At 43.4% G+C, this 25,126-nt stretch overlaps 1 protein-coding gene across 4 annotated transcripts in view; it reads right to left on the bottom strand.

Moving 5' to 3' along the window:
* Positions 1–25,126, bottom strand: part of PELI1 (pellino E3 ubiquitin protein ligase 1) — a 436,503-nt gene that overhangs the window by 26,917 nt on the left and 384,460 nt on the right. For all 4 annotated transcript variants that reach the window (XM_069608182.1, XM_069608184.1, XM_069608185.1 and 1 more), the window contains exons 6-7: positions 2,621–2,818; positions 2,349–2,537 (exon numbers count right to left, since the gene is read on the bottom strand). In XM_069608182.1, the coding sequence (XP_069464283.1) occupies positions 2,349–2,537; positions 2,621–2,818 (387 nt within the window). The remainder of the gene's footprint in view (positions 1–2,348; positions 2,538–2,620; positions 2,819–25,126) is intronic.

The following is a 25,126-nucleotide window of genomic DNA, read 5'->3' as shown; positions in this document are numbered from 1 at the left end:
CCCGCATTACGCTCGGTCACTCTGGCATTTGGGGGAATGTTTATGCCCCTTCAATTTAAAAATTCACCAGCCACTACTGGGTGAGTGAATGGGTATAAATGTGTGCATGCAAGGTTGGGGCCCGGGCAAGGGCCATTGGAACCGACATTTTCTTCCATATTTTACTCGCATTTTTGGGCCAAGTCAACTTCAATGCTATTACATGAACAGGGTTTGGGTGGGTTTATCGCACAAAGGGGCAGGCAGAATAAACAGGTTCCGTGGTGCAGCATTTATTTACTCCCATAAAGGGCAAGAGCACTATACAGAGTTCCTGCATGGTGAGTGGAGGCATTTGTGCAGCTAAATAAGGAAAGGTTTCCTTACTGTAGCATTGCGTGTTTTACTGGTTTTGAGGTGAAAGTCAACTTGTAGAGTATTCTTACATGGTGATGTGAGAGTTTGGCAAGCAGTTGTGCAGCTAGCAATACAATGTTTTTCTCCTGTGACAGGAGATTTTTACCTGCATTAAGGGAAAAGCCAGCAAGAGAATGTTCATACATGGGAATCTTTGAATATACTGGCAGAGCCAGTATAAACATTTGTTATGGTATCATTACTCTGCCTAATATCACTGCCCACGCACAGAGCTGGCTGGTACATTAGAGTGCCCAGAGCAACGCACACCCCCCCTTGTTTCTACGCTAGGTGAAAGATTTAAGGCTCGATTATAACACATTTATATCTTTTACCTAGTGCAGTGTTCAGCATGCCCCTGCAGCACCAGGATCATCATGTGTAGTGTGCATGTGTGGTAGTCCAGGCCAGCTAGAGTGTGGGTGGCTGTGCCTTTTTGCTGAGCTTTGAGGGAGAGGGGATCCCCCTCAACATGGCTCGCAGGCCCTGCTGAGCCATGTTCCATTCTACAGAGCAGCGACACAATGGCTCTTCTCATGCTATACTTTTTCACTAAAGCAGCCAATTATTGTGATCATGCCACATTTGGCTGCTTTCAAAGGTTGCACAGTACACATTTCTTGTTTACTCAGCTGACCCTCTCAGGAGCTTCACAAGTTTGGGGGCAATGTCCTGCTGCCTAACTTCTATCACTTGGTACAGGGGAAGCAAGGCAAGACCAATGCAGAATGACTCAAAAGACATTGTACTGGAGCACCTACATCCTATATGTGGTTCCTTCACTGGCAACAGCTAGTGTTGCTAAAGTAGCAGTGGGGTAAGTAGGGGATCCATGCCAGTAGGATGACAAAGCTGTGGTCCAAAGCTTCGTCAGTATCAAAGGTTTAGGTTTTGATCCTCGAGTGGAGAAGCGGGTGGAATAGGTTGGTAGGTCAGGAGGAAGCTATTGGAGGAATGCAGGAGGTGGGAAGGTGATTTGCATCTACAGAACTAACTAGCAAAATCTATTTTTGAAGCATTTAGACAGATGATTGGCCTTTGTCAATCCTTTAACGTGCTGTGGTAAGTTTGCAACTGCTTAACCTCCATCATTTTAATTTTTGGCAGTGAGACCAATTGTATTGAGGAGTACATCAAATCTTGTTATTTTCAGTGCCACAAACTAGTAAAATTATGGTGACAAACGTTTCCTTCAGTGGCGGATTGGGGGGTGGGGGAAGGACAACCCCGAAGGACAGGAATATAGCAGACGCCATGTTGGCAAAGCCTTATTTTGAGTTTATAGTTGCCAGTTAGTGGAGTATTTTGACAAAGAATGAATCTTAAGTGTCCAATATCGCTGCTAGATGAGTCCGTTTTTTATTTGAACAGTGTTTAAAAAAAGGAAAGTTCTACTACGAACCAACCTGCCCTGTATTCCTATTGACTTTCAGGTTTACATTTCAAGATGGATTAGTCCCAGATTATAGCCAGAGTCTTTACACAACTCTGGCCATTGAAAGGTACCACAACTTGGAGGTGAAAGCAGTTTCCAGATGATATTTATCGCATGAGGTACATGAAGCATTACAATGCTAGAAAGCCTCATCGGGAGAAGGGAACGGCGTTCAAGAAACGAAACGTTTTGACTCTTGAGAACATACATCAGCAGTAACAATAACTATGACGTGTAGCTGGTGTCTCGCCACTCTTTCCAGAATAAAGGAACATAAAACTGCAACATTAAGTATATGTGGTGTTATTTGGACAACTCCTCTGTACTTTTGGACTAGGACTAGACATGTTTTCAACTTGCAGAATGTTGAAGTGTTGGCCAGATCCAGGGCTGCTCTGCACCACAGGAAAGCAATGTGTACTGTACTGACAGCAGCTGCAGGAACGAGCAATGGGGCCTTTGTTATCACGTACATCACCAGGAAACTACTACTGAAAAGAACATCCTCTGCGCTTACCATTTTTCCTCTCTGCTGAGCTGATCTGGTATCTCGCAAGGTGAACACGTTCCCACAAACTGAAATCTCTCTCCAAACCCCAGGTTTAGAGTCTTCTGTAAATCCATTACGCGGATGCATAACAAGGACTCCGTTTGTGGTTAAGCCATCCATCTGCCCATCTGACGTCTTCCACTTGGCAGCCTTCTCCTGCAACGAACATCACACATGATAAACCTTCCATTCATTAACAGATTGAAGACTGGCTTGTTAAATAAAAGCATAATATTTACCCCAAGAAAGATGTTTTTTGAAGAGTCAAAACCTGCTGCATAGATCCTGGCTGTGAATGGAGGATTTCGTTCACATATGATTCTGCAAGCAAACCTTGAAATAGTGCTTTGCACAGATTGTGTGTCTGTATTGCTCTGGCTTCCAGGAACAGTGTCAGTTACGACAAAGTCAATGGGGCTTTCCGTTGACCGGCCAATCTACAAGAAAAATAATAGCAAAGAAAAGGATATATGTCTTTTAATGGCACGCCATATATAGCCAAAAATATCCAACAGATGAATCAGGTTCTATTCTCTATTCTTGCTACACTGGTTCTCATTCTAGATATACAAGATATATAACAGCCTGAATTTTCTTCATGTAAAATGAAGATCAAAAATTGACGTTTGGTAAAAACAAACATGTAAAATCTATTCATACCCAGGGGAGGGGGAGCTAACCAATCGGGTGGCTGAAACAGCGGACAAGAATACACAATCCCCGCCCACTGTTCCAGCCAACCGAGGTCCTACCCTGGGTGGCGCTTTTTTTTTCTAACGTGGGGTGACAATGGGGAGCCTCTTCCTCTTGCCCCCTCCACCAAAATCACCCGATTCCCCCCGCCCCAACTTACCTGAAGGACCGAAGCCTTCCGCTCCGGTCCCCAATATTCTCCTGTCTGGCTGCTGCCACTGAACTAGAAAAGGGACAAGGTCCCTTTTCAGATGATGGCTGACATTTTGGAACATTCATGGCCGCAGACATCCAAAAGGTGAACTAGTCCCTTTCTGATTATAATGGCAGCAGCTATTTTTTTAAACATTTTTTTCTCTGACTGGAGATGGGCTTGCACAGAGCAGATATGCTGTTGGATTAAAACCATTGCACCCCGGTAAATCGCAGGGTGCAAATAGCTTTCACACCCCGGCTGTGGGGGCAGACATGGTGGCCCATTAAACCCCATGTCGCCCCCCCCCCCCCCCCAGCCAGGGCTGGACAGCTATATTAGTATGAGATTCGGTTTCCAGTCCGTCAATCCGGCCTAGTGAAATTGCCCAATTACTGTGTGCTAAATCTCTACATAATCATACCTCTTGGTCATTTACCAGTCTATGTATTTTCAACATTTACATAAATATTAGGCAAACAAAGTAAGTTTTTAAAAAGAGTTGAATTTGCTACCTATGGAAAGGTCAAACCTACATATATTAGGAGTGACAAGGTACAAACACTTTGTGAAAACTAAGTACTTCACCAAACCAAAGCCTTCACAGTACGAAATAAATCTTCTCAAACTACACCATTACTTCACAAGACTCATTTTAACTATACCTTCCATGCAAACTACCTAAATTGAACATTGAGAAACAGTGGTATATTCTGCATCACAGGTTTAAGTTTTAGAGTGATGGACTGTAAAGACTGAGGAGGATATCTGTACTCCTGCTCTCTATATGGCTGAATAGAAACACAGAGCACCCCAGCCAATATTCTTGATATGATAGAATGGACGAGCAACCAATGCTTAAGCTCTCAGGAGGTGATGCAGGCTGGTTCTTAAGTACAGTGTAATCCCCAAGCCCCCCCTCTACAACCCCCCCCCCCCCCCCAAGTAATGTACACACACTAGGTTATGTGCCAACACAGTTCTTTATATATTCGGAACCTTATTTATATATTTATATAAACAATTAATAACACCCTGCTTTGGCAAATTTCATATGGGAAATATATATACAATGTCTATGTGGTACCACACTCGACTCCTTAAAAATGCACCAACTGCTCACAGTTCTAATGGCATACAAATCAAACAGTAATGTGAATCAATCATAGGACATAGGAAGGAAGACAAGTTGGGTTAAACAATGGCAGAATGTTCGCTCTTGCTACTAAGACAGTTCTGTGCGAGGATCCCCCTCACCTGGGAAACCTGTAAATAAATTGTATCAACAAGCCCAGTCCATACACGTTTAAAATAGTCTTGTTTCCTGCTAAAATGTTCTACTAACCAAATGTACCAGAGTTTAGCAGAGTTTCTTCGACAGTTCGTCGATGGATCCCTCGAGGGTGAACTCCCTTTAAAGCAGGTTCCACAGGTAGTCGATGGTCCTCGAAGGTGAACTCTGGCGTCGAGAGCCCTCGAGGAAAAGAGTTTGATGCCGCAAAGATGACTCAATGAAGAAGAACGTAGGCCAGGCAGAGGGCGTTGGTGATCGGGACCCGACCACGGCTGGCTTTCAGATCTTCCTTCTGGGTCTTTGTGGACTCCGGGTGGCAGGAAACCCACTGGCAGATTGTCCTCGGTTCATCGACGACCTTGACTTTCTCCGGCGGTACAAAGTGGTCAACAGTGATGGTTTCAAATGTCTTAGGCAAAGGTGGAGCGGCGCAGCATCAAGCTGTCCCCGCTTCTGGGCAACACGAATCAACGAGCTACCAGCGGTTATGGCAGTCCTCCTAACCCTGGTCAACGGCAATGGATTCGATGGCCTCGATGTCCGGGTGCTTCATTTCGGGATTCCTCAGCGTATCCCGTCCCCGGTCGACAGCCTTCTGGCTTCAACGGTGCCTCGGTGAAGATAAGCTTTCTGCACGATGTTCCTTTGTAGCTCAGGGAGAGGTCTCCTAGCCAGACCCCCTCTCAGATCAGTCCTCGACAGACTAGACAGCTTTCGGATTGGGTCAAAGCAAATGCAGCAGCAAATCTTTTTCCAGCTGGGCTTCAAGGATAAGGGCTTCAAGTTTCAGCTTCTAAACAAGTCTGGTAAGTGAGAGGTCCCCAGATATACAGTAATGTTTCTCATTCACACTGCTGAGCCAAGCTCAGGCAGCCAATCATTTAGAAGGGCATTCATGCAGGCAGGCAATCGGGCTCACAATGCATACAGGCTATTCACTTTCACCCAGACACCCATAACTTTTTTTATTTTTTACTAAGTGCATTTGGTTTATTACAAACCTTTCACACAACATATTTTTTGACAAAGAGATCAAACATAGATAAAAAGAAATCATACGTCGAAAAAGAAGAAAAACCAAGAACCACCAACCAACAAGCAATAATCCTTAATAAAATCAAACTTAAAAGAAGCCTCCAAATTGGGCAAGAGTTACTTGAAGAGTATTTTAAAAAACATGTTTTAAACAAGTTTGAACATAAAAACGTTACATTTTAGCTATACCAATTAACTTTTATGCATTGCATCTTCTTCGTCGAAGTGGTCTAGTCTTTTAAGGGTTTGTTCTAAAAATGTGACCGTTACAAAGTTTATTCTTGGGGTTCAACAGTCGTATATTAAATACTATTTCTGAGAGTCTGGGCCACATAGATCAACGATGTTGCTGTTTAAGTACAGATTTCGGATATCTCTTAGCTTTGTGCAAAATAGCTCCAAATGGCTGAGAGACTTCACTTCTTTTACACAATCTGCACCTTGTGCATATCTTTTCTTTGGTAGATCTTGCCTTCGTGGTTTTATTTTGGAGAACATTCAATCTAAAACGTAATAGGTCTCTGTTTATGATTTGGGTATTTTCTCAAGTAATCCGGTATAATGGACATCACACTGCAATTTGTTTTCAGGAGTGTATGAGTTTTTGACAATGCTCTTTTTGTTTGTGTTTGACCAGTCCTCTGCCCATAGCATTCTTTTGACGGCTATTGGGTTTTCTACCAAAGTTTGATTTTCTAGATTTGACTTTCAAAATTCGTTCATTTTCTCTTTTCCAATCTTCAACTACCTTTTCTTCGAAGTTGTTGTTTTCGCATATTATTTCGAATTGGGGTGGCATTAAGTTGGTCATTCTTTTTCTATACAACATCAGCTTATTGTAGCGGATGTGTACGTATAAAGCAGTCAGGCCGAGTTCATGACGAATTACCATCATTGGTGTCGCTTTCGGTAGGATATTTTTCCAGAAATGCCCTTCCAAGGTATTCCAGAACACTTCTGGAATATTCATACAGGTTTCTCCTCCATATATTAGTGTTGGTATTACTTTGAGCCTGTAAAATGTTATTACAGGTCAGAGGGAAAATTTTCCGCATCTTTTATTGATATTCGCTTGTGCTGTTCATTTTATTTTCATCTTCAGCATCCTTTTCCAGGGCTCTTCATTTTTTATCCCACTTAATTGGATACCCATGTATCTCATTTCATTGCATGGTTTTATTAGCGTTTTGTTCACTGTTCTTTCCATCTTTAATCACCGAATATCAGTATTTCTGTCTTATCTGCATTTATTTCTAGGCCCTTTTTTCTATATATTTTTCAACCTGATTTAGAGCTCTTTGTAGACCAATTTGTGTGTGGTCTAATTATCAGGTCGTCTGCGTTTAATAGATGGTTGACCAGTCTGCCATTTAATCTTGGAGGAAAGGTTCCACTGTTTTCCAGGCAGTATTGCAGATCTTCGATCTAGAAGCAGAAGAGAGTGGCAGCTAACGGGCAACCTTGTTTTAGGCCTTTTGTTGTTTTTATGTCCTTTGATAGGTTGCCACCTTGGTCTAGTTTAACTCTTATTGAGGTTTTAGCATACAGTTCCTTGATTGCTTTCAGGAGATCTGTAGGACAACCTTTGGAGTCCAATTTTTCCCAAAGATGACTTCTATTTACACTATCAAAAGCTTGGCGCAAGTCAATGCTGACAGTGTATAATTTTTGTTTGTATATGATCTTTTTATCATCAATCCTAGTATCAGGAGATTTAAGTTGCACCCTACATTTTCGACAAAGCCCGAATGTCGTTTGTCATAAATATTTGTATCTTTAATCCACTTTTTCAGTTGTTTTAACAAAAGAGTAGCAAAGATTTTTCCAACACAATCTAGCAAAGCGATTGGACAATAATTTATAGGTTCCATCCTATTCCCTTTTTTAAAAATAGGAACAACGATGGCCGACTTCCATGATTTTGGGATTTGTCTCAGCTTAATGATTCGCTTGAACAATCTTTCACAAAAAATTGCCCATTTCGCTGGATCTTCTTTTAACACCGCATTCGATAGGCCATCTGGCCCTGGGGCTCTTGAAGAGATTGCTTTTAGAATTAATAACTGTCTTCTTTATTGAAGGCGATATTCCAGGATCCGGCTTCATTTTCGTTTGTATTACTTTCGAAGTCTGGTTTTTCATTTGTATTACTTATAACGTCCAGTTTTTCTGTCTCATTGAACAATTTTGTGAAGTGCTCCATCCAACCAATTTCTGGGATGGGGTTCATGAGTGCTGCCGCTGCCGATTGTTTCTCATTTAGCAAATCCCATAATGTCCTGCTGTTTCTGTTTTCCATGGCTTTTTGCATGGCTTCAGCATCCTGTTGTAACAATTGAATTTTATGAGATTTCTGCCAATTTTCGTATTTTTGTTTTCTTTTTCAGATCAGTTCCTTTGTTCTGATCTGTTTTTAATATGTATAGATCCTTTCGCAGTTTCTTTTGTATCATCACCTCTGGATCATATACATGTACATCTTTGGCTTTTGGTTTGGTGAACTTTCCTGTGCTTTGTTTAAATATCTGTAGAGATACGGTATTCTAGACATTTTTTCTTTGACTTACCACTTTTCCAGATTTTTCAAAACCGTGTCAAAGTCGTTTTTCAGCCTTGGACGATTTAATCTAGATTCTAGCTCGATTTTGGTATCCCATATTGGATTTGTTCTGGTCTTCCAGTGAGAAATCTCAGCGATAATTGGCTCATGGTCGCTGTGAATTGATGGTATTACCCTGAAGCTTTCGATTTTCGCTAACAGCTGTTCGGAAACAAACCTAATCCAGTATACTCATATTGCCATTGGTCCAGGTCTTAGTGGGCGGCATGTCCCCCTTCGTATTTCCATTTAATCTATGCAATCTCCTCGCTTCCATTTCGTCATTCCACATTTGTCCACGAATGCATTTTTGGCAATTTTTTTGATTTCATTTTGTGTTAATTTCTTTTCTTCAAAACAATTTGTATTGAGATCACCGCAGATAATATTCAAGTCTTTGTGCGCTTCTCCTTTGCAATCCAAGCATTGCATTATTTGACCTATGAATTATTCGCTTTCATTTAAGGGATTCCAATAAACATTCAGTATTAGCAACATTTGTGTAGGCTTTGGGGTTTCCAACTGAAATTGCACTACTGTTGCCTGTATGTACTGATTAATATTTGTGGATTCAAGCACCATTATTCCAGATCAGTTTTTAATTAAGGTTAATAGACCTGCAGGTGGTCTTCCAAGCAAGCCTCCTTTTGCTGGATTACATAACACTGTGTATCCTTCCTTATATGGTGCGATTTTTAACCATGATTCTTGTATGCATATTACTTCAAGATTATTTAAAGTTGGATTGAAATCATTAAAAAGGCGGAATCCTCTAGTAGTCCAACTTCCTATTTTCCATTGGTCTACTTGGGATTCTTTGGGTGACTAGTTTCGGTTTTATGGCAAGAGTACCAGCTAGCCAATTCCAATACTTCGGATCATCTTTTAATGTTTGTGTTGTATTGTTTAGATCAACTGTTTTTTTTGGTTTCGTTTTATGGTTATTTTTATTTTGTTTAAGTGTTCCTTTCATGCTTTTGAATGTGTTCTCCATTTCCATCTTTCCTTACATATCGTTGCGTTGATTCTGTAATCTGCCTTGTTGGATCATTGATGCCACAAAAGTGACTGATCATATTCAGAATTCTCTCTCTGTTTTGACTTCACATTCTGATCTCTCAGATTGTTATGTTTCACTTCCTTGTCTTTGAAGAAATATCTATTGAAATGCTCAATTTTGTTATTGCCACGAGCCCCTGCCTCATTTGAGTTTTGGTTTTCTATTAGTTTTGTGATCTTGAAACCCAGTACTCTGAAATGTTCATAAGCCTCTAACATAATAGAGGCAAGTGTGAGTGAGTTTGTCACTATTTCAACTAGATCAACACGAGCGTCATTGGGGAAATTTACAGACAAAATTTCCTCTGATTTAATCATTTTTAATTGAGGAATATATTGTAGGAGTTTCATGATGCTGATCTGTTTAATATTAGCCCGTCCAAGTTTCTTGCCATCCTCTCAAGTAGCACAACCATATTTGTTGGTGGCTTTAGTTTTTGCTTCATCCATTTGTTGTTTTGTCCAGTTTTTCTTGCAATTCCTTGTCTTTCACTCGGTGTTCTGGTCTCATTTCCTATATCTTTTTGGTGGCCATTATTCATATTTTCAGGTGGTGACTCTTTCGGCAGGGAGATTTCCTTCGGTCCTTTCATTTCTGAATATTTAGCTGTAAATTATTTCAGTTTGTCACTTAAGGTTAGGAAGTTTTCTTCACTTTTTTTATTTGTAACCTTAGAGTCAATACATACTTCTTTGGATTCGTATATATTGAAATCCATAATCACCCGTTCTTGGGTTTCATTTTCTTGCGAGTTTTCAGTGTCATAGACCGAGCAGTCTAGAAGTTCCTGTAGACTGCCATCACCCACTCCCTCCTTCCCTGCAGCTCTCTGGCCGGACACTCTTGGCCCTCTTCCTGCAAGGCAAAAAACCTTGGGGTCATCTTCGACTCCACACTCTCCTTCTCTCCTCATATCTGACGTCCCTAAGAAATCACACTACCAGCTGCACCTCCTCAGAGGTATTCTTCCCTTCCTCTCCTTCCCCAGAAGCTCACTGTCTCCCAAGCCCTGGTTCTCTCGAAGCTGGACTACTGTAACAGCCTCTATCTTAATCTGCCTGCCTCCACTCTCCGCCCTCTGCAACCCATCCAGAACAGAACTACTGCGAGACTTGCCCTTGGCCTCATGCCCAGGGACCGTATCTCTCCAGGACTGAAATCGCTACACTGGCTCCCAGTGGCTGCGAGGATAAAGTTCAAAACCCTCTGCATTGTCCACAAGGCCTTCTGGGGCCTGGGGCCAAAATACCTTCAACTCGCTCTTCCTAAATATCTTCCTCCCGAGCCCTTCGCTCATCCATCACCAACTCCCTCAGGGTCAGCCGCTTCTCAAAGCAACGAGCTGGGGGTAGATCTCTCTCCGCGGCAGGGACCTCCCTCTGGAATAGCCTTCCTGCCTCCCTGAAACTTGAGGAGAACCATCTCCGGTTCCGGAAGCACCTCAAAACCTTCCTCTTTGCTTCTGCTTTCTCTCTCCCTCTCCCCTGCTAAATTCTTCACTGAAACTGCACTGAATCTGCAACTGGGCCACTCTCACCGACCTCGGTCCCGGGCCCAGCCACTCTCCACTTGCACTGCCTCCCTGGCAACCCCTGCACTGCGGGACTGTCTCTGTATCCCTACAGCCCCCCCTTCCCAGCACTTGCCACCAGCTGGCCCTATTTATTTATTTTATTCTACTTACTTGTACTGCACTTCCCCCCCCTCCCCCTTGCACTTTTTCCCTTCCCCCTACCCCTGCACTTGCGCGATCTGAATGACACCTGGCCTAGTAGGGTCGTTGTCTGTCTTCCCCTTGTTCCCGCCTCCCTGCCTCGTCGCACCTTGAAACACTTGTGTATAGGCACGTTACAAATGCCTTATATCATCATATATACTGGATTCATCGGAAGACACAGATACAGTCAAGGTCTTTCCTTGTTCCAACTGGGGCAGAGTCTCTGCTGGTTTGCTGCTAAGATGAGGCATGGCAGAGGTACTTGGAATCCCATCTTCCGCTGTGGTTTTTGAAATTTCTTAAGAAGCTCCTAGACCCACAAATCTTTTTCTTTTCTTTATTTTTCACATTTTTTGTTTTGCAGGCGCTTTTTAGGCTTTTCTTTTGTGTATTTGTTAATTTTGTTTCCTCTGCCTTTTTAGTTGCATATTGATCGAATATTGAAAAGGCACTTATGACTGCTTTATCTGTAATTTTCACCGATTTGTCGGAAATCTAGCATAGATTTTGTTGGCCGTTTTAATTTTCAGATGGTATTGGTTTTTGTATGGTAGTCGCACTAGGGTTAACTGATGAGGGGACTCTGTTCTTCACATGCATTAAACTGCATGGTGTCAGGCTCACTCACTGACACCGCTAGTTTTTGTGTTTCTCGGTTTTCTTATTTCAGCACCTTTTGTTTGAGGTGCTAGGGTCGTAACGATTTCTCAAATCGCTTCTACGAAGTAATGTTTATCGGATTTTGCATCTTGTAGGTCTATCAATGTTTTTAAGATGACTCCATCCACTTCTTTCTCTCGGCTTTGCTTTTCTTTGATTGCCTCCGTGACTGACTCTACATAAATCATTTTGCTATTCATTAGTGCAATCATTGATGTTTGGTCTCCTTGATTTTCATTTAGGCTGTCGTACGGTTTTAGGAAAGGAGCCATAGTTATTGATACGGAGGAGATGATGGCTTCCTGCACCTCTTTCATCCACCTAGTTTCTTTTGTTGCCCTTAGTAGTGTGAAGTTTGAGTCTTTGTGAGTTAGTTCTTTTGTTTGTTACTCTCATTTGAGCTATACTCTGATGATGAAGAGGTGTTCTCATCTGATGGCATAGTCTCCTTTGGATGACTATTTGTGTGTGGTAGAAAATGTTTGATTTGTTCTTGTAATGCTTTTATTTCCAGGTCACGTTGTCTGTTTATCTCTCACTCTTTGAATGACCTTGGCCTTTGGCTTTCAAGTTCAGCACTGTTTTCATTTGTAGTTTCGGCTGTCGATGCTACTTGTTCAACAGGATCTGGAAGTTTGCACTGTGTTTTTTAAAGTGCTCTGCGCAGGTGAATGTATCCGTGGGCGTTTAGGAGCCATAATTAATTTTGAGCCTCTTCCACATTTTGCTTTGGCGTGCCTTCTTTTTGGATTGTTTCATTTGGAGTTCTTTCTACATTTGTAACCTTAGAGCTAGATTTTTCTCAGGTTAGATTTGTTTTTTGTGCGTGAATCATCTCAGCTGTGTTTAATAATAGATCATCTGTTATTTCCAAAGTGACATTTCCTTTAAGAGCAGTGCTTCTGTCATCTAGCACTATTTTCGGTGTTATGCTTTCTTGGCTATTATTGCATATTTGCGTTTTGCCCTTATCTGTGGATTTAGTTGCATCAATTTGCAATGGTTTTCCATTAAAGTCCCATCTTAGTGTTCCGATCTCAGAGCTGGAGTGGCACCTTTTCTTTGCGTATTTCATCTGGCTTTGTATTCCAGATAACTCTAGACCTTTTGGTTGTGCACCATCTATGCAAATGTTCTTATTTTTTGCACTGACATTTTTTAATGGCTTGCTATTGATGCTTTCTTTTTGTATTTGCATGCTTTCATCTCCGTATTAACATGCCCACATCTGAAGCCTTAAATATGTGTGATCAGATTTTTGCAAATGTGCAGACTGAAAAACAGTTGATTTTGGTATTTCAGCTGCGTGCGTGGATTTATGATTTAGCGCATTGCCAGTCAGCAGGTCAGTGTTAGCCTTGCTACAGAGGCCTGTCCCTGCTTCTCAGGGCCAGTGCACACACCAGTGATAGCGCCCGGCAGCAGGGAGCAGACCCCACGCTTCACGCCTACGTCTGCCAGAGGCTGGGTCGGCTCGCTCCCATTGCAGGCTCCGCCCACACAAGGAAGCGGATCGCCTGCTGGCCTGCAGCGGAGGGGCTCAGCCGCCGCTCCATCCTCACCACACACCCCTTCTCGCCCGCAACATGCCGCAAAGAGAGGGCCCCCCAAAGTGCCCGCCAGCATCACGGCACCGGCGGGCACATCCGCACCGCCGCGTCTCCGGCTCGCCCAACTTTATGCTGGGCAAGCAAAGCTCCCTCGTCTCCACCTGCACACGCTACGACGCTGGGGCTGCCGGAGTTAGAGGTCAAAGCACCTCCTTGCGACACGCCATTGACCCCCCCAGGCATTAGGCAACATCAATCATCGGTGAGGAACAGTTTTTGGGTGAAATTGGCGATAGCGTTTCATTTATGTCCAAATCACCGACTTGGTTAGAATGTAAATTTATAGTTGGCTTTCTGATTTGTTTGGAAGTGACTTTCATAGCAGTCTTTATGGCAGATGTGATAGGTGTTGGAGCTAATGGTATAGCAAAAGTCTGTTTTTCAACAGTCGCTTATAGTGCACGTTCCTTGCTCCGAGTTCGTGAGTACATTTCTCCTGCTGTCTCAGGGTCCATTTGCTCGCACATAGGCGAACACTCGGCAAACACTCTGCTACGCTCCGCGTCTGAGTAGTATTTATGGTTTCCAGTAGTAGAAACAAAGGAGAGACTCCAACATGGGGCTTCCTTCTTTCAGGGAAATGGTAACAGAGCTTCTCCACTGCCAAACACTCGGCAAACACTCCGTAACAAGGAATGTGGATTGGGGCAAGCACCCAGACTTTCAGCACACCACACTGCATTCATGTCAGTTTCAGGCAGGGCTGTCTCATTCTTTGTGTCACACTCACAAATACCAGACACCTACAACATGAAGTACATATTGGTCACCCACTCCAATCACACAGGTCCCACCCTAAAGGTGGGCCCACAACCTACAGTCACTGGGAATGCTCCAGCCAGTCTGGCCTGGACTTCCCCCACAATATCATATATGGTTCTTCTACCCAAAGGCGTAAGAAAGGGTGAGTCCCAATTTTTTGTTAAAGGGGGATTGAGCTTAAGTAGGGACTAATTTGTGAAATAACAAACAGATAGCAAAACTCAATTACCCCTCTTTTAGTCCACCTAACATGTGGGTCAGGGACAAGGAGAGCAGAATGATAGATTGTCTATTTTTCTATCTAGAGGTCACATAGAACATATATAATTGCACTAGAGGTAAACAAAGTCTAAACACATATTTTAATAATAATTTCAATTAAAAGACATACAAATGTATATAGTTGGTGCTTTCCATAAGGCACCTACAAATATTTAAAGCAGGTTAGAATCACACAAGAATTAAAAAGTCCAGCAAAAACACAATTTACTTGTAGTGTCTAAAGTTCGTAAAGTGACAGTGTAATAAATCACCTTGACAAGTTAATTTTCAAAGCATTAATTGTCTTGTTATATTCGGGGGAACATGCTTGAAATGCACAGCACGGAAGTTTTAATGCTGCATAAAGACACATAGATTTTCGTGTCTAGATGTCTACCCAAAGCCAGTCAGGGGAAGGGACAGAGTCAGGGATTCCCAGAACTTTGGGAAAACAAGGTAATAGGTAATAGACACAAAGAGACCACAGGTGCAATCTTGTCTCCCATTAGGAATCCACCGATTCCTATGGCAGGGCATGGGTATCCCAAAATGGAGGATACTCTGAGCACCTGTCAAATTCAGCATGTAGCTGCCACCAGCCCATACCCTGCTCTGTGGGCCACACACAGGTACCCAAAAACACACTAGGAGTACAGGGTTGGACCCCCACCCATGGGTGCCATAAGGATATCCCCAAGGGTCTCTGTTCACCACATCCAAAAAGAGGAAGAGCTGCACTGCCAAGAGTCCAACATGGACTCCTGTGCAGAAACACAGAACACACATAAGGGAGTACAAGACAAGGACACAGAGGCCCTGTCCCTCCAATGGATTTCCAGCATCACATGGACCAGGTATAAAGGACACATTTCATTTGGACTAATTAATTGTACCTTAACGACTGAATTGCAAACATTTGCAGACTTCACATTTTTCTAGGTAGTAACCTGAACTCTTTAAAACTTGTTCTCCTTCCCCACGGGTTATGCCTCTATGATTGGGGGCTTCAATTTATTCCACTAGTCATTTGTGTGTATTGCATTTCATTACTAAGACTTATTCAGAGCATTTGTGGTCGTATTTTTCATGCTACGCTGTTAATAAATATGTAGGAAAATCTAGTCTGCTAATATCGTGGTAAACTGTATTCCATTAGGGCGAGCCACCTGTGCATATTGGTAGTCAGTTTTATCTGAGCCCATTCAGGTCAACTTTATTCAGACAATGCGAATATGATCGGGGGTGCATTTTTAGTGGCTAGTATTGTGTCATGCGAGTGCTATTCAGAGTGTTTTGACTACTTATTAAGCTCTTATGGCGCATGTGTGAATATAAACAGTATACGTTAATAGTGTGGTCTGCATGTGTGCGTTATGCGCATGTATTGGTTGTCTGGGCACATTTTGTAGCTTCACTTTCTGCCATTGCAGGTGTAATGCATGTGTTTTGTCCTTGGCTATTTTGCAGAGTTTGACTCTGTATGTTTGTATTGTGTGTGCATATTGGTCGTTCTTCTCATGGTGGTGGCCATCTTGGATTAGTTTTTTTTTTTTTTTTTTATAGTTAAGCTACGGCAACCAGGCTGTTTCGCAAATTAAAACTATTAGCATCACGGAAAGCATGCCCCAGGGCTCACGTTAACTGACCCGATAATGCTCCTGCCTCGATAATGCTCCTTCCTTAGGGGTTTATTGCTTAAATAAATCTGATCTGAATCCTTGAAGGCAACAATGGCTAAGCTGTGATTGGGCCCCACCACCCACTCTTGATATACCACTTGCCTGTAAATCCCATGGTAGTTTCACTGTAACCTGCATTTTTGCACCACCAACAATCCTCCATGTATGCACTCTCAAATGCCAGACTCGAAATGTAGCACCCTCTAAAACCCCAACATAGAAATAAAGGGATTTCAAGGCAGTCAAACTGCCATATGTAGTGGGCAGAAGGTAGAGCAGGGAATTTCGTTTGTAAAACAAAAAGTAATGTTATGCAAGACAAGGGGAGAAGGATGACCGTTGATAAATGTTTTTTGATGTAAAGGTATTTTGGGGGACTTCTTTGGATTCATCCCAGGGCAAGTCGCAGGGCCTTGAAAGAGCGTTGGATGCTATTACATGTACCAGTCCCCCCGCCCTCCCCTTCCCCCCCTGCTGTGCTCCTGGAGAAGGAGGGCTTTCATTAGTTTGCCTTCTGTGACAGAGCATATGCTTAGTTAAGGTGGAAATTAATGGTAATCTCCACTAATACTTGGTGGTCATCAGGATGAAAATCAGGATGTCTAGCAGCAAACCATACTGGCGCAGAGATGTGTGGAAAACAGATCTGACAGTTCAACATGTATTTTTAATCAAACATTAGTTCAAATATATTGGTATAGGGTTTGAGAATTTGCCAACGTTGGTTTAACCTCACAGCATACAATTCATAACCCATCATCTATACTCCCAAGTGTTCATTGTTTGATATCACATTGTTTTTTTCTTGTGTCGAGGGAGATTTGAGACGTGAGATTATACTGCATCTGCATTTTCGTTATCCACAGATTTAAGGAAGTGTTGAAGACCATAATGCATTGCATGGTGCCACCCATGATAAACTGAAAAGAAAAAGAAACAGAACTGGACAACAGAAATTAAACTTCGTGGCTTTCTCGACTCAGCTCCCATTAGCAACCATTTTCAGAACCACATCTTGAGACCCACAGCTTTTAACTAAAGCATGAGCATACTCCACGATAATGAAGCATCTTGAAAACAGACTGGGATACATTTCACTCACCGTGAAACTCCCAGGAGCTCATGGTCAGCAAAAGCACGTTATGCAGAGAAACCCAGGTTAAAAAAAACAAGACAGCTCTGATCTCACCATGATTAAACAGCTGCACCCTCAAAACTGCAACAACCTCACATTGCACTATATTAGCGGAGGTTGTACACAAAATCTGAGCCCTCTTTGGGCTATAAAACACGACTGCAACATCATTCCAGAGCCCCCAGTTCCACAATCTTGAGAAATGCAACCCCTTAAACAATTTATGAATTACAAAGTAAACAAAATACAAATCAGGGTCATATTGACTAACACCATTTCTTCCCCCGCCCCTCCCCCATCATATGAGTAGCCAAAACAGAGGCCCATCTTTACCGCTGGATTCTCAAACATCCTTTCTTCCCGCAAAGAAACCACATGCATGAATGATGTCGTTCTAATCCCAGTCATCAAATCCATTCAGGGCAAAATACTCCTACTCCTCCTTCAAATGGTCAATGTGTTTCTTACAAGGGACTTCCTCATCACCTACCAAAATAGGCTTCTTCGCCTGCTTCTTTATTGAATCTGCAGATTACCAAACCACCACCCGGTCACCAACCTGCCCTCCCTATGGACAATCACTAAAAAGACTGGTATTACACCCACACAAATCAACACAGTCTATTGCAAGACTTCCAGCCTGGCTGGGTTGAGACCCAAATGCTACACTAATACCGAAATCCTACAGTCTGTCAATGCAGCACTGACTATTAATGTCAGAGAGCCACACAACAGCATTAGCCTTTTTTCAACACATATGGGGTTTACAATCTATGTGCTGGACTGATTGGCTGCTCATCTTTCAGACCAACTACAACTAACTTATTGGGGGGAAATTATCAGTGACTTGAAGTTACCTGGGGAATCCCTAAAGGCTCTATCCTGTTGCTATCATAGGAGCTCTCCTCAAGTACCATAGTATCTTGGTACTTCAATATGCTGACACATTAACTGATCGAGAGGACAGCTACACTCGAGATATCCGAAGCAAATGAATACTGCTTGACAAACACATACTTAATACTCAACACCCAAAATCAGAGTGTGTGCTTCGAGACAAATCAATCAATGCTATTCAGCAAGAATCTCAAAGGTTCACATGCCACAGTTAGCTAATGAATTGGTCTCATCCATCGACTTCAGCCTCTTGATCAATCATCAAATCACCAAATGTAAAACCACACAGATCTGGTAACAACTCAATTGAGCAAAATAAAACACATTTGCCACCCTCTGATAGAAACTGTGAATATCTTTTGCTGCTGTCTCAGGCAGCAATACCAAAAAGTGTATTGAAAACATTCTAAATTACATTGAAGGCCGTGTTAACTCGAGCACCACCTAACGCAGCAGCATAGCTAGGCACAGAGCTATAACTCTCCGGTGGTCAGTGAAATTCGACAGTGTGCAACAATTTGAAAATGGGAATTAAAAAAAAAAATGGGTGGAATGGCTACATGGTAGCGGGACTCTTCCTGTTCCATGGGATCACTTTTTGACAGTCTACCAGAGAGAAACATTTGTTCAACATGCTTACAGTTCAGTCAAGAATAACTTACCGTTCAAACAGTTGGCACTAACTACAAACCCTCTCGTCACCAACAGAGCCCACTTTGTAACACTTACTGTATAACTGTACTGCTAGGTACTGGATTTGCGCTTTTATACACTGAAGACAATTCAGATTCACAACAATTGTCCAGCTTTCGTATTGGGCAAGGGAGAGAGGAACACTCCTTCACTGTGTCTTAGCCTCTTTGATCCCAATGTCCTTCTCCCATGAAAATACTACCACGTGCCCAAACAGTCCATAGCTACACCGTTACCTCTCCAAGCACATCACCTTCAAAACGGTCTACGCCACACACCATGCAATCACACTTTTCCAGCCTACCATCTGAAAAACACATTTCCGTCAGCCTGCACAGCACCAGAAGTCAAATTAAGGCCAGACGGAAATAACCAGAAAACTGACTTGGTTCGCTGACTATGGAATACCATACTGACTTGCAACCGTGTGGCCCCAATCTCCTGTGCTCGGCCTATCAACAATATTTCTGCACCTCTTGCCCAACAACCCCCCCCCCCCACACCTTAAACATTTTCTTTAAAATAATGCCATTTTTTTGAAAGCTAGGTATGCGATGCATAAATCCCACACATGCATATAACAGCGGCCATCAGAAAACCAAACAAAATACTGTCAAAAAAATCTTAGCAGGGCATTTCTCATTTCAATTCCAAATTGAAAGAGGTTACAACCTCATTTGTTACCGTGACACAAAATACAACAATGCAAAATCCAAAACTGTTTTCCCTCAATCCTTTAAAGTATCAAATGCTTACTTTTATAAGCTTTTGAGAAATTGCACGAATTTCGTTGGAGGATAGGCCTAAAAGGTGAAACGTGCTGCCATAGAGAAAGAGCATGCATTTACTTTAACTGTCAATTCGTTTTAGACGTGCCTGAATTTGCTTTGACAGCACATTCCTCCTCAAGAGAGAGGAGCGAAGGGAAGGCGTGTTTATGTACTCACCAGCAAAACAATAATGATCGCTCCTATGCAAAAACAAATTGTGAGGGGGCCAGTTACAATAAAGTATATGAAACCATTCAGGAAATAACAGTACCTAGCGCTTTATGCATGATATTGTCATTTATGGTCACCATCGGTAAACTGCTTGCATTCCTCTTTCATAGACAATGTTTAACTGCAATCCAATCCAATAGTGCCTTCACTAGAACGTAGCAGTGCAGTTCTGGAATAGTTCAGCCCAACTGTGACGAATTGCAATTTGGCAAGGGTGTAAAAGCCATGGCTTTTAAAAAGATTGTATCAATTTAATAAAATGTTGCAGGCAATATGCTGATCAGATTACCCTTTCATAAACTCAGTCACAAGCAGTGTGCATCTGTGTCGTGCAGCATCAGAGTATCCTGATTTGCAGCGCCTGCTCTACCAGTGGCACAGAGCCGGTTCAGAGGTCAGGGCTTCCCATTTAACAGCTGCAGTGACAGCCAAATCTGTGCAGCACAGGCGCTGCATTTAAGATATACCTCCATTTACCAACACTATGACAGCCCATGATGGTGGCAGGATAAACTAAAATAACGCTATGCCCGGGTTTAGGCATGGTGCATGGCTAGTTATGATCGTGGTAGCCACATCCCCCACCCACCGCCTGTGAGTCGGCTCTGCTATGGCAAGTGATGTGTACACAGGACAAAAAACTGGCAATGCCCCTTCTTGATGGTGGGTAGGTAGCACCCTCTGCCAGAGACCGACACCCAGCAGGCAGCTGCCCAGGCATCGAAGGAGCCCCCCCATTCAAAGGTAGTAGCCTTGCAGCAGGGTGCTGCATTTCTAAAGGTCTTTCATCCAGTGAGAAAGGAAGGGGGCAAAGTTAGAGTAGTCAGCAGATCTCTGTACCATGAAGAAGACGACTCCCACTTTTGTTTTTCTCTGCCTCTCTCCTTTCTGTGCTCTCCGCTTCCGCTAGAGCAAAGCACTTTGGGGGGAAGGGGGATGTCAGAAGAGCAAATCCCACTTTAAGAACAGGGATTGGCCCACTAAGGCAGGCTAGCCACTAAGTCCAATCACCTGCAGCCTTTTACCTTTAAAAGAAGGGGGTCCTCCCACCATTTTAGGTTCACTCATGAACAACACCTGAGATGGATTCACTGGAACTCTTTGGGAAGAGTTGTACCTAAAGCCCTCAACCACTGGGGTGAAGAAAGAGCAGTCCAAGGCAGACGGAAGCTCTGTCTCTTGCTCACTCCTAGGACATTTTGCTGTGGACCGGGACCTGCCATTCTGCACCAGAATCCCCCAGGGGTGGGGGGCACAGACACTGAAAGCACTCGAACCCCTGAATTGGGTCTCGCAGCACCGGGAGGACCAGATCTGTGAAGGCTCCCCATTCCGCCACCTTGAAACCGGCTGGACAGCCATCAAAGCAAATTATAGACGGCTGAGGGATCCCACCGGTGCTACTTTGTGGCACTCCTCCGAACCATTGCTTGTACACTGAGCTGTAACACTGCATCGTGTCCTCGCTGAGCCAGTCACCAGCTATGCTCAAATCAACCGCTCGTTGCCAGAACCCTATCCGAGCGGCTGGAGTCGCTTGTCGAGTTACACCAAGGGTTACACCACTACTCGACCAGACTCGCCCCAGGAACTGCCACTTCGCCAAACCAATACTTTGAGTAACAGGATCACTATTTCGACAACCACCGCCTGCCTGCTCAGACTGCCCGAGCATCACTCATGGATCGGTGAAAGCCGCCTCCAAACCATTATAGCAGATCGTGTGGTCGATTAAAGTATACTTTAAGTATAGAGTTGATATCTATTATCATTGAAGTGCCAGCATCACAAGCCAATTTATTATATTCTACAGCTGTAGGGGCATTGAGCACTCCAACCATCATTCCCTTAAAGTAGCTTTCTATTTTGTCTTCAGGAGACCTATCCCTCTTTGTTGTTTCATGCGTATGTTCCCGAGTTTCACAGAGTATTACAACTACCTCTGCTTCGATATTTTCCACCCTTGTGGGCGTATTTGCACCCTGGAGATTACAGCTTTTTGTTGCCTTCTTACACAGCATCCTTATACCAGTGACCTGGCACTTTGCAGGCAACCTACAATTCCAATCACTTTCTTGCAAGTGTGCCAAAGCCGCCATGTGAGCCGATAAGTACATTCCAAAGCAATAAAACAAACCAGACAGCCAACAAAAATGTAATTGACTGCCACACAATCCTCCGGAAAACACAATGGTTGCCCGACTTGCTAAGTTACAAAGCGGTCAGTGCGTTCCTTTTGCGTTCACTGAGCTTTACCCCAGTGCTTAGAACGGGCACAAACGTAAGCAAGACACAATTTTGAACACCGAAGAGCTACTGCTCCCAGCGAGCCACCACAGATCAATTGCATCCAGTGGTGATACAAGCACTCTGCCGCCCTCACTTGCACCAGCGCGAGACCACAAGCCATGCAAGAATCGACTACAACTGCAGACCTAATCACTTCAGCATTAAAGAGAAAAAGGAGGGAAGTCGAAGCGCACAAAGCATCAGCTGAAGCTAAAATAAAAGTACAAACAATAGCCTTCACCTCAGCCCAGCAACTGATATAGCTTAGAAAATCACTTTGATCGGGCGCTCCTCCTCGAGTGATTCTGCCAAGGCTCACCAGCTCTCACTGTCCCTCAGGATGGCTCACTCCAGCTGTCAGTGCTCAAGCCCCCAACATCCCTCCATGACACAGCCTCACAGCTGCCAAGCCCCTCCAGGTCTCTGGATCTCCAACAGCAAAGCAAACTAGAGAAAATAAACTTCCACAGCTCTCGCATACCTTGCACAGCCAGTGTCAAGCCACACAGATGCAGCATGTATCGGCCACTGCAGACACAGCTACTCAGCTACAATACAAACCTCGAACTCCAAGTATATGGAATACATTACTCACCGTAATCGTATTTCTGATGCTTGCATCTGCTTAGACTCACATGCTATGCATAGGCCGACATCTAGTGGAAGCTGCAGAGTATTACAGTTGTTTTTGAAACTCGAAAAGGGATGTCGACAGGACGTGCCAGTAATAATATCCCTAGTGTCACGTCCACTGTACCCATGATCCTTCACGTGTCGAGGTCCTTCAGATTGTTTTGTTTCTGACATTAAGTTGCATTAAGTGTAGCGCGAGTACAGATGTAGTAAAGCAGATTTGTATAGCTAAAGCCCAGATAAAACATCCATGCACCTTCTACTCCAAGGGGAGGAAGGGTGGGCACATGTGAATCTAAGCAGATACAAGCATCAGAAATACGATTACATTGAGTAATGTATCCTTCTGAGGCTTGTGGAATCTGCTTAGATCACATGCTATGCACAGATTACTTGCTTCTACAGCATGTTCTGTATTTCTGCTGGTCATTCCCTCGACTGATTATTGGTTGAACAAGTATTTTTGGGTGGTAAGAACACTTAACCCAGAATGTGCCTATAGAACAATTTGCAGCACCCAATTATCTGTGGGCTACTTCGTCACTGTTCGGTATGGCAGCTTAGCCTTCGCCCGACAGGGGGGCATGGCCTGGGGAAAAAGACCTGCTTCAGTAAATGGTTTCAGTTCTGGGACTACAGTTACCTTTGAAGCCGTAGGAAGAGGACGACTGGTGTGGTAGAGAATTGTCTTTGAAGTTGGAATAGGAACTCCTGAAGGCACTAGCGCCTTTGCCATAAGTGCCTCAAAACGATAGGAAGGATGTGTGACGGAAGCACTAACCCTTGCAGTGTCTGTTGGCTTGCATATCCTTGAGGGAAGTCTACCACCTTCCTACTCTGATGGACACTTCAAGCACTAAGGCTTGAACTTCCAGGACAGAAGTTAATTTCTTTCAATCATGCCAGATGTGTCTGTACTGTTCCGTTGTCTGAAACAAGGATATGCAACATCGAATTGTCAACAGCGTGGTTCTACCCAGTCAGCACATCGTGATTTCTGTAGGCAAACTAGTGATGAACTTTGCCCCATAGTTGATACACATTGTCTGCTTTTATGGAGAAGGATGCAGTGGTCCTTTTTATTGCCAAAGGCATCCAACTCTCTTCCATCCTTGTGATAACGAGGCTGCAGAATGGGCTGTCTTAGCTGCCAGTGATCACAGGATCATGGCAAGGATGGCCCCACAGGCATATAGGAGCACTCTCCGGAGATACAGATGACCAACAACAAACATTGCTTATTCAGTAATGGACTTTGTGGCTTGTATCGGACTAGAATTGCATGCTTTGCATAGACCATCTAGTGGTTGCTGCGGAGTGTCACATCTTGAGGTTTTTAAAATCGAAATGGGGGTGGGGCCGTCGGCAGAGGGCACACCCGTCACACTATCATGTGTCAATGTCCCATATTTTGTTGTACGCTCTGGCCACGAACAGCAGTGCTGGCAGAGCATGCTGGCAAATCTTAAACGCTAAAACTGGTACAGCTGTGGTGTTTCTGCATTGGCTGTCCCTTCTATTATAAAAGAAGCATTGTTTCTCATCCGAAACCACATGAATGTTTAACAGTGGCAGCCTTGGAGAGAATATGAAAAGAGGCAATGTCATCTGGTGGTGATGACGATCTAAGGCAGGGGGTCTGCAACCTGTAGCTCTCCGGAGGTACAGGACTACTTCTTTTAACCTCCGATCTTTATTTGATACAGCGTTACCTCAAGATTCTATGACAAGACCGGAGGCGAGCATTATGCTTTATCTTCTTTAATTCTGCTTAACAGCTTTTTAAATCTTCATATTTTTTTTATAATATAGTTTCCTTTTTTTAAAAAAATTATTATTTTTTTTTAAAGTTGCCCAACTGGCACATAAAATAAAAACAAAATACACTTGAAATCAAACAGAAGTGTATCAACTACATCTACCATGAGTCTCTGGCGCCCTGGTAATCCTAGCCGCAATCCTGTCCTCCAATGAAGTGTCCTCCTCTAGTGTAAGTGTCCCTCTGACTAGGTGCCTACCTCTTCTTTTTTGCTGCTTTCGACAGCTAAGTACCCATTTACTCTTATTACTGTTTTGTTGACTCAGCATGAGAAAACTTTTATAATGCGCAGCGTAATTGCCGCGGAGCGCACAGCGAATATACTAGAGATTTAGATATTTAAATATCAAGCAACGTATTTTTCCTTTTGTTTTAGTCAGGCCCGCAGGCGATCTCGCTTGCACTAGGGCCGGAGAGATTTCCACATGAACGCGGACATTCCTGCGGCCTGAGGCAGTTCGCTGGCCTGACAGGAACGTCTTTGCGCGTTACGAGAGCCCGCGCATGCGCGGTAGGCTCAGCTTCAGTTACGTTCCACTCGCGAACAGTTAAAGAAGCTTATTGCCGCACTGGAGCACCTTACGCTGCGGATTGAAGCATTCTCCTCAAGATTTCAAAGCGTTTCCTCAGATTTACGGAGGCTGAACCCAGATTGGGGTTTAAAAATAATTACATATTTACGGTACCACGAGGAAACATTTGACCTGCAGTTGCA

The sequence above is a fragment of the Ambystoma mexicanum genome, chromosome 4q (genome assembly GCF_040938575.1).
Source record: "Ambystoma mexicanum isolate Mex_15411 chromosome 4q, UKY_AmexF1_1, whole genome shotgun sequence".
NCBI classification, from domain to species: domain Eukaryota; kingdom Metazoa; phylum Chordata; class Amphibia; order Caudata; family Ambystomatidae; genus Ambystoma; species Ambystoma mexicanum.
Note: the sequence above shows the minus strand (reverse complement) of the source record. Positions and strands in the feature narration are given on the sequence as shown.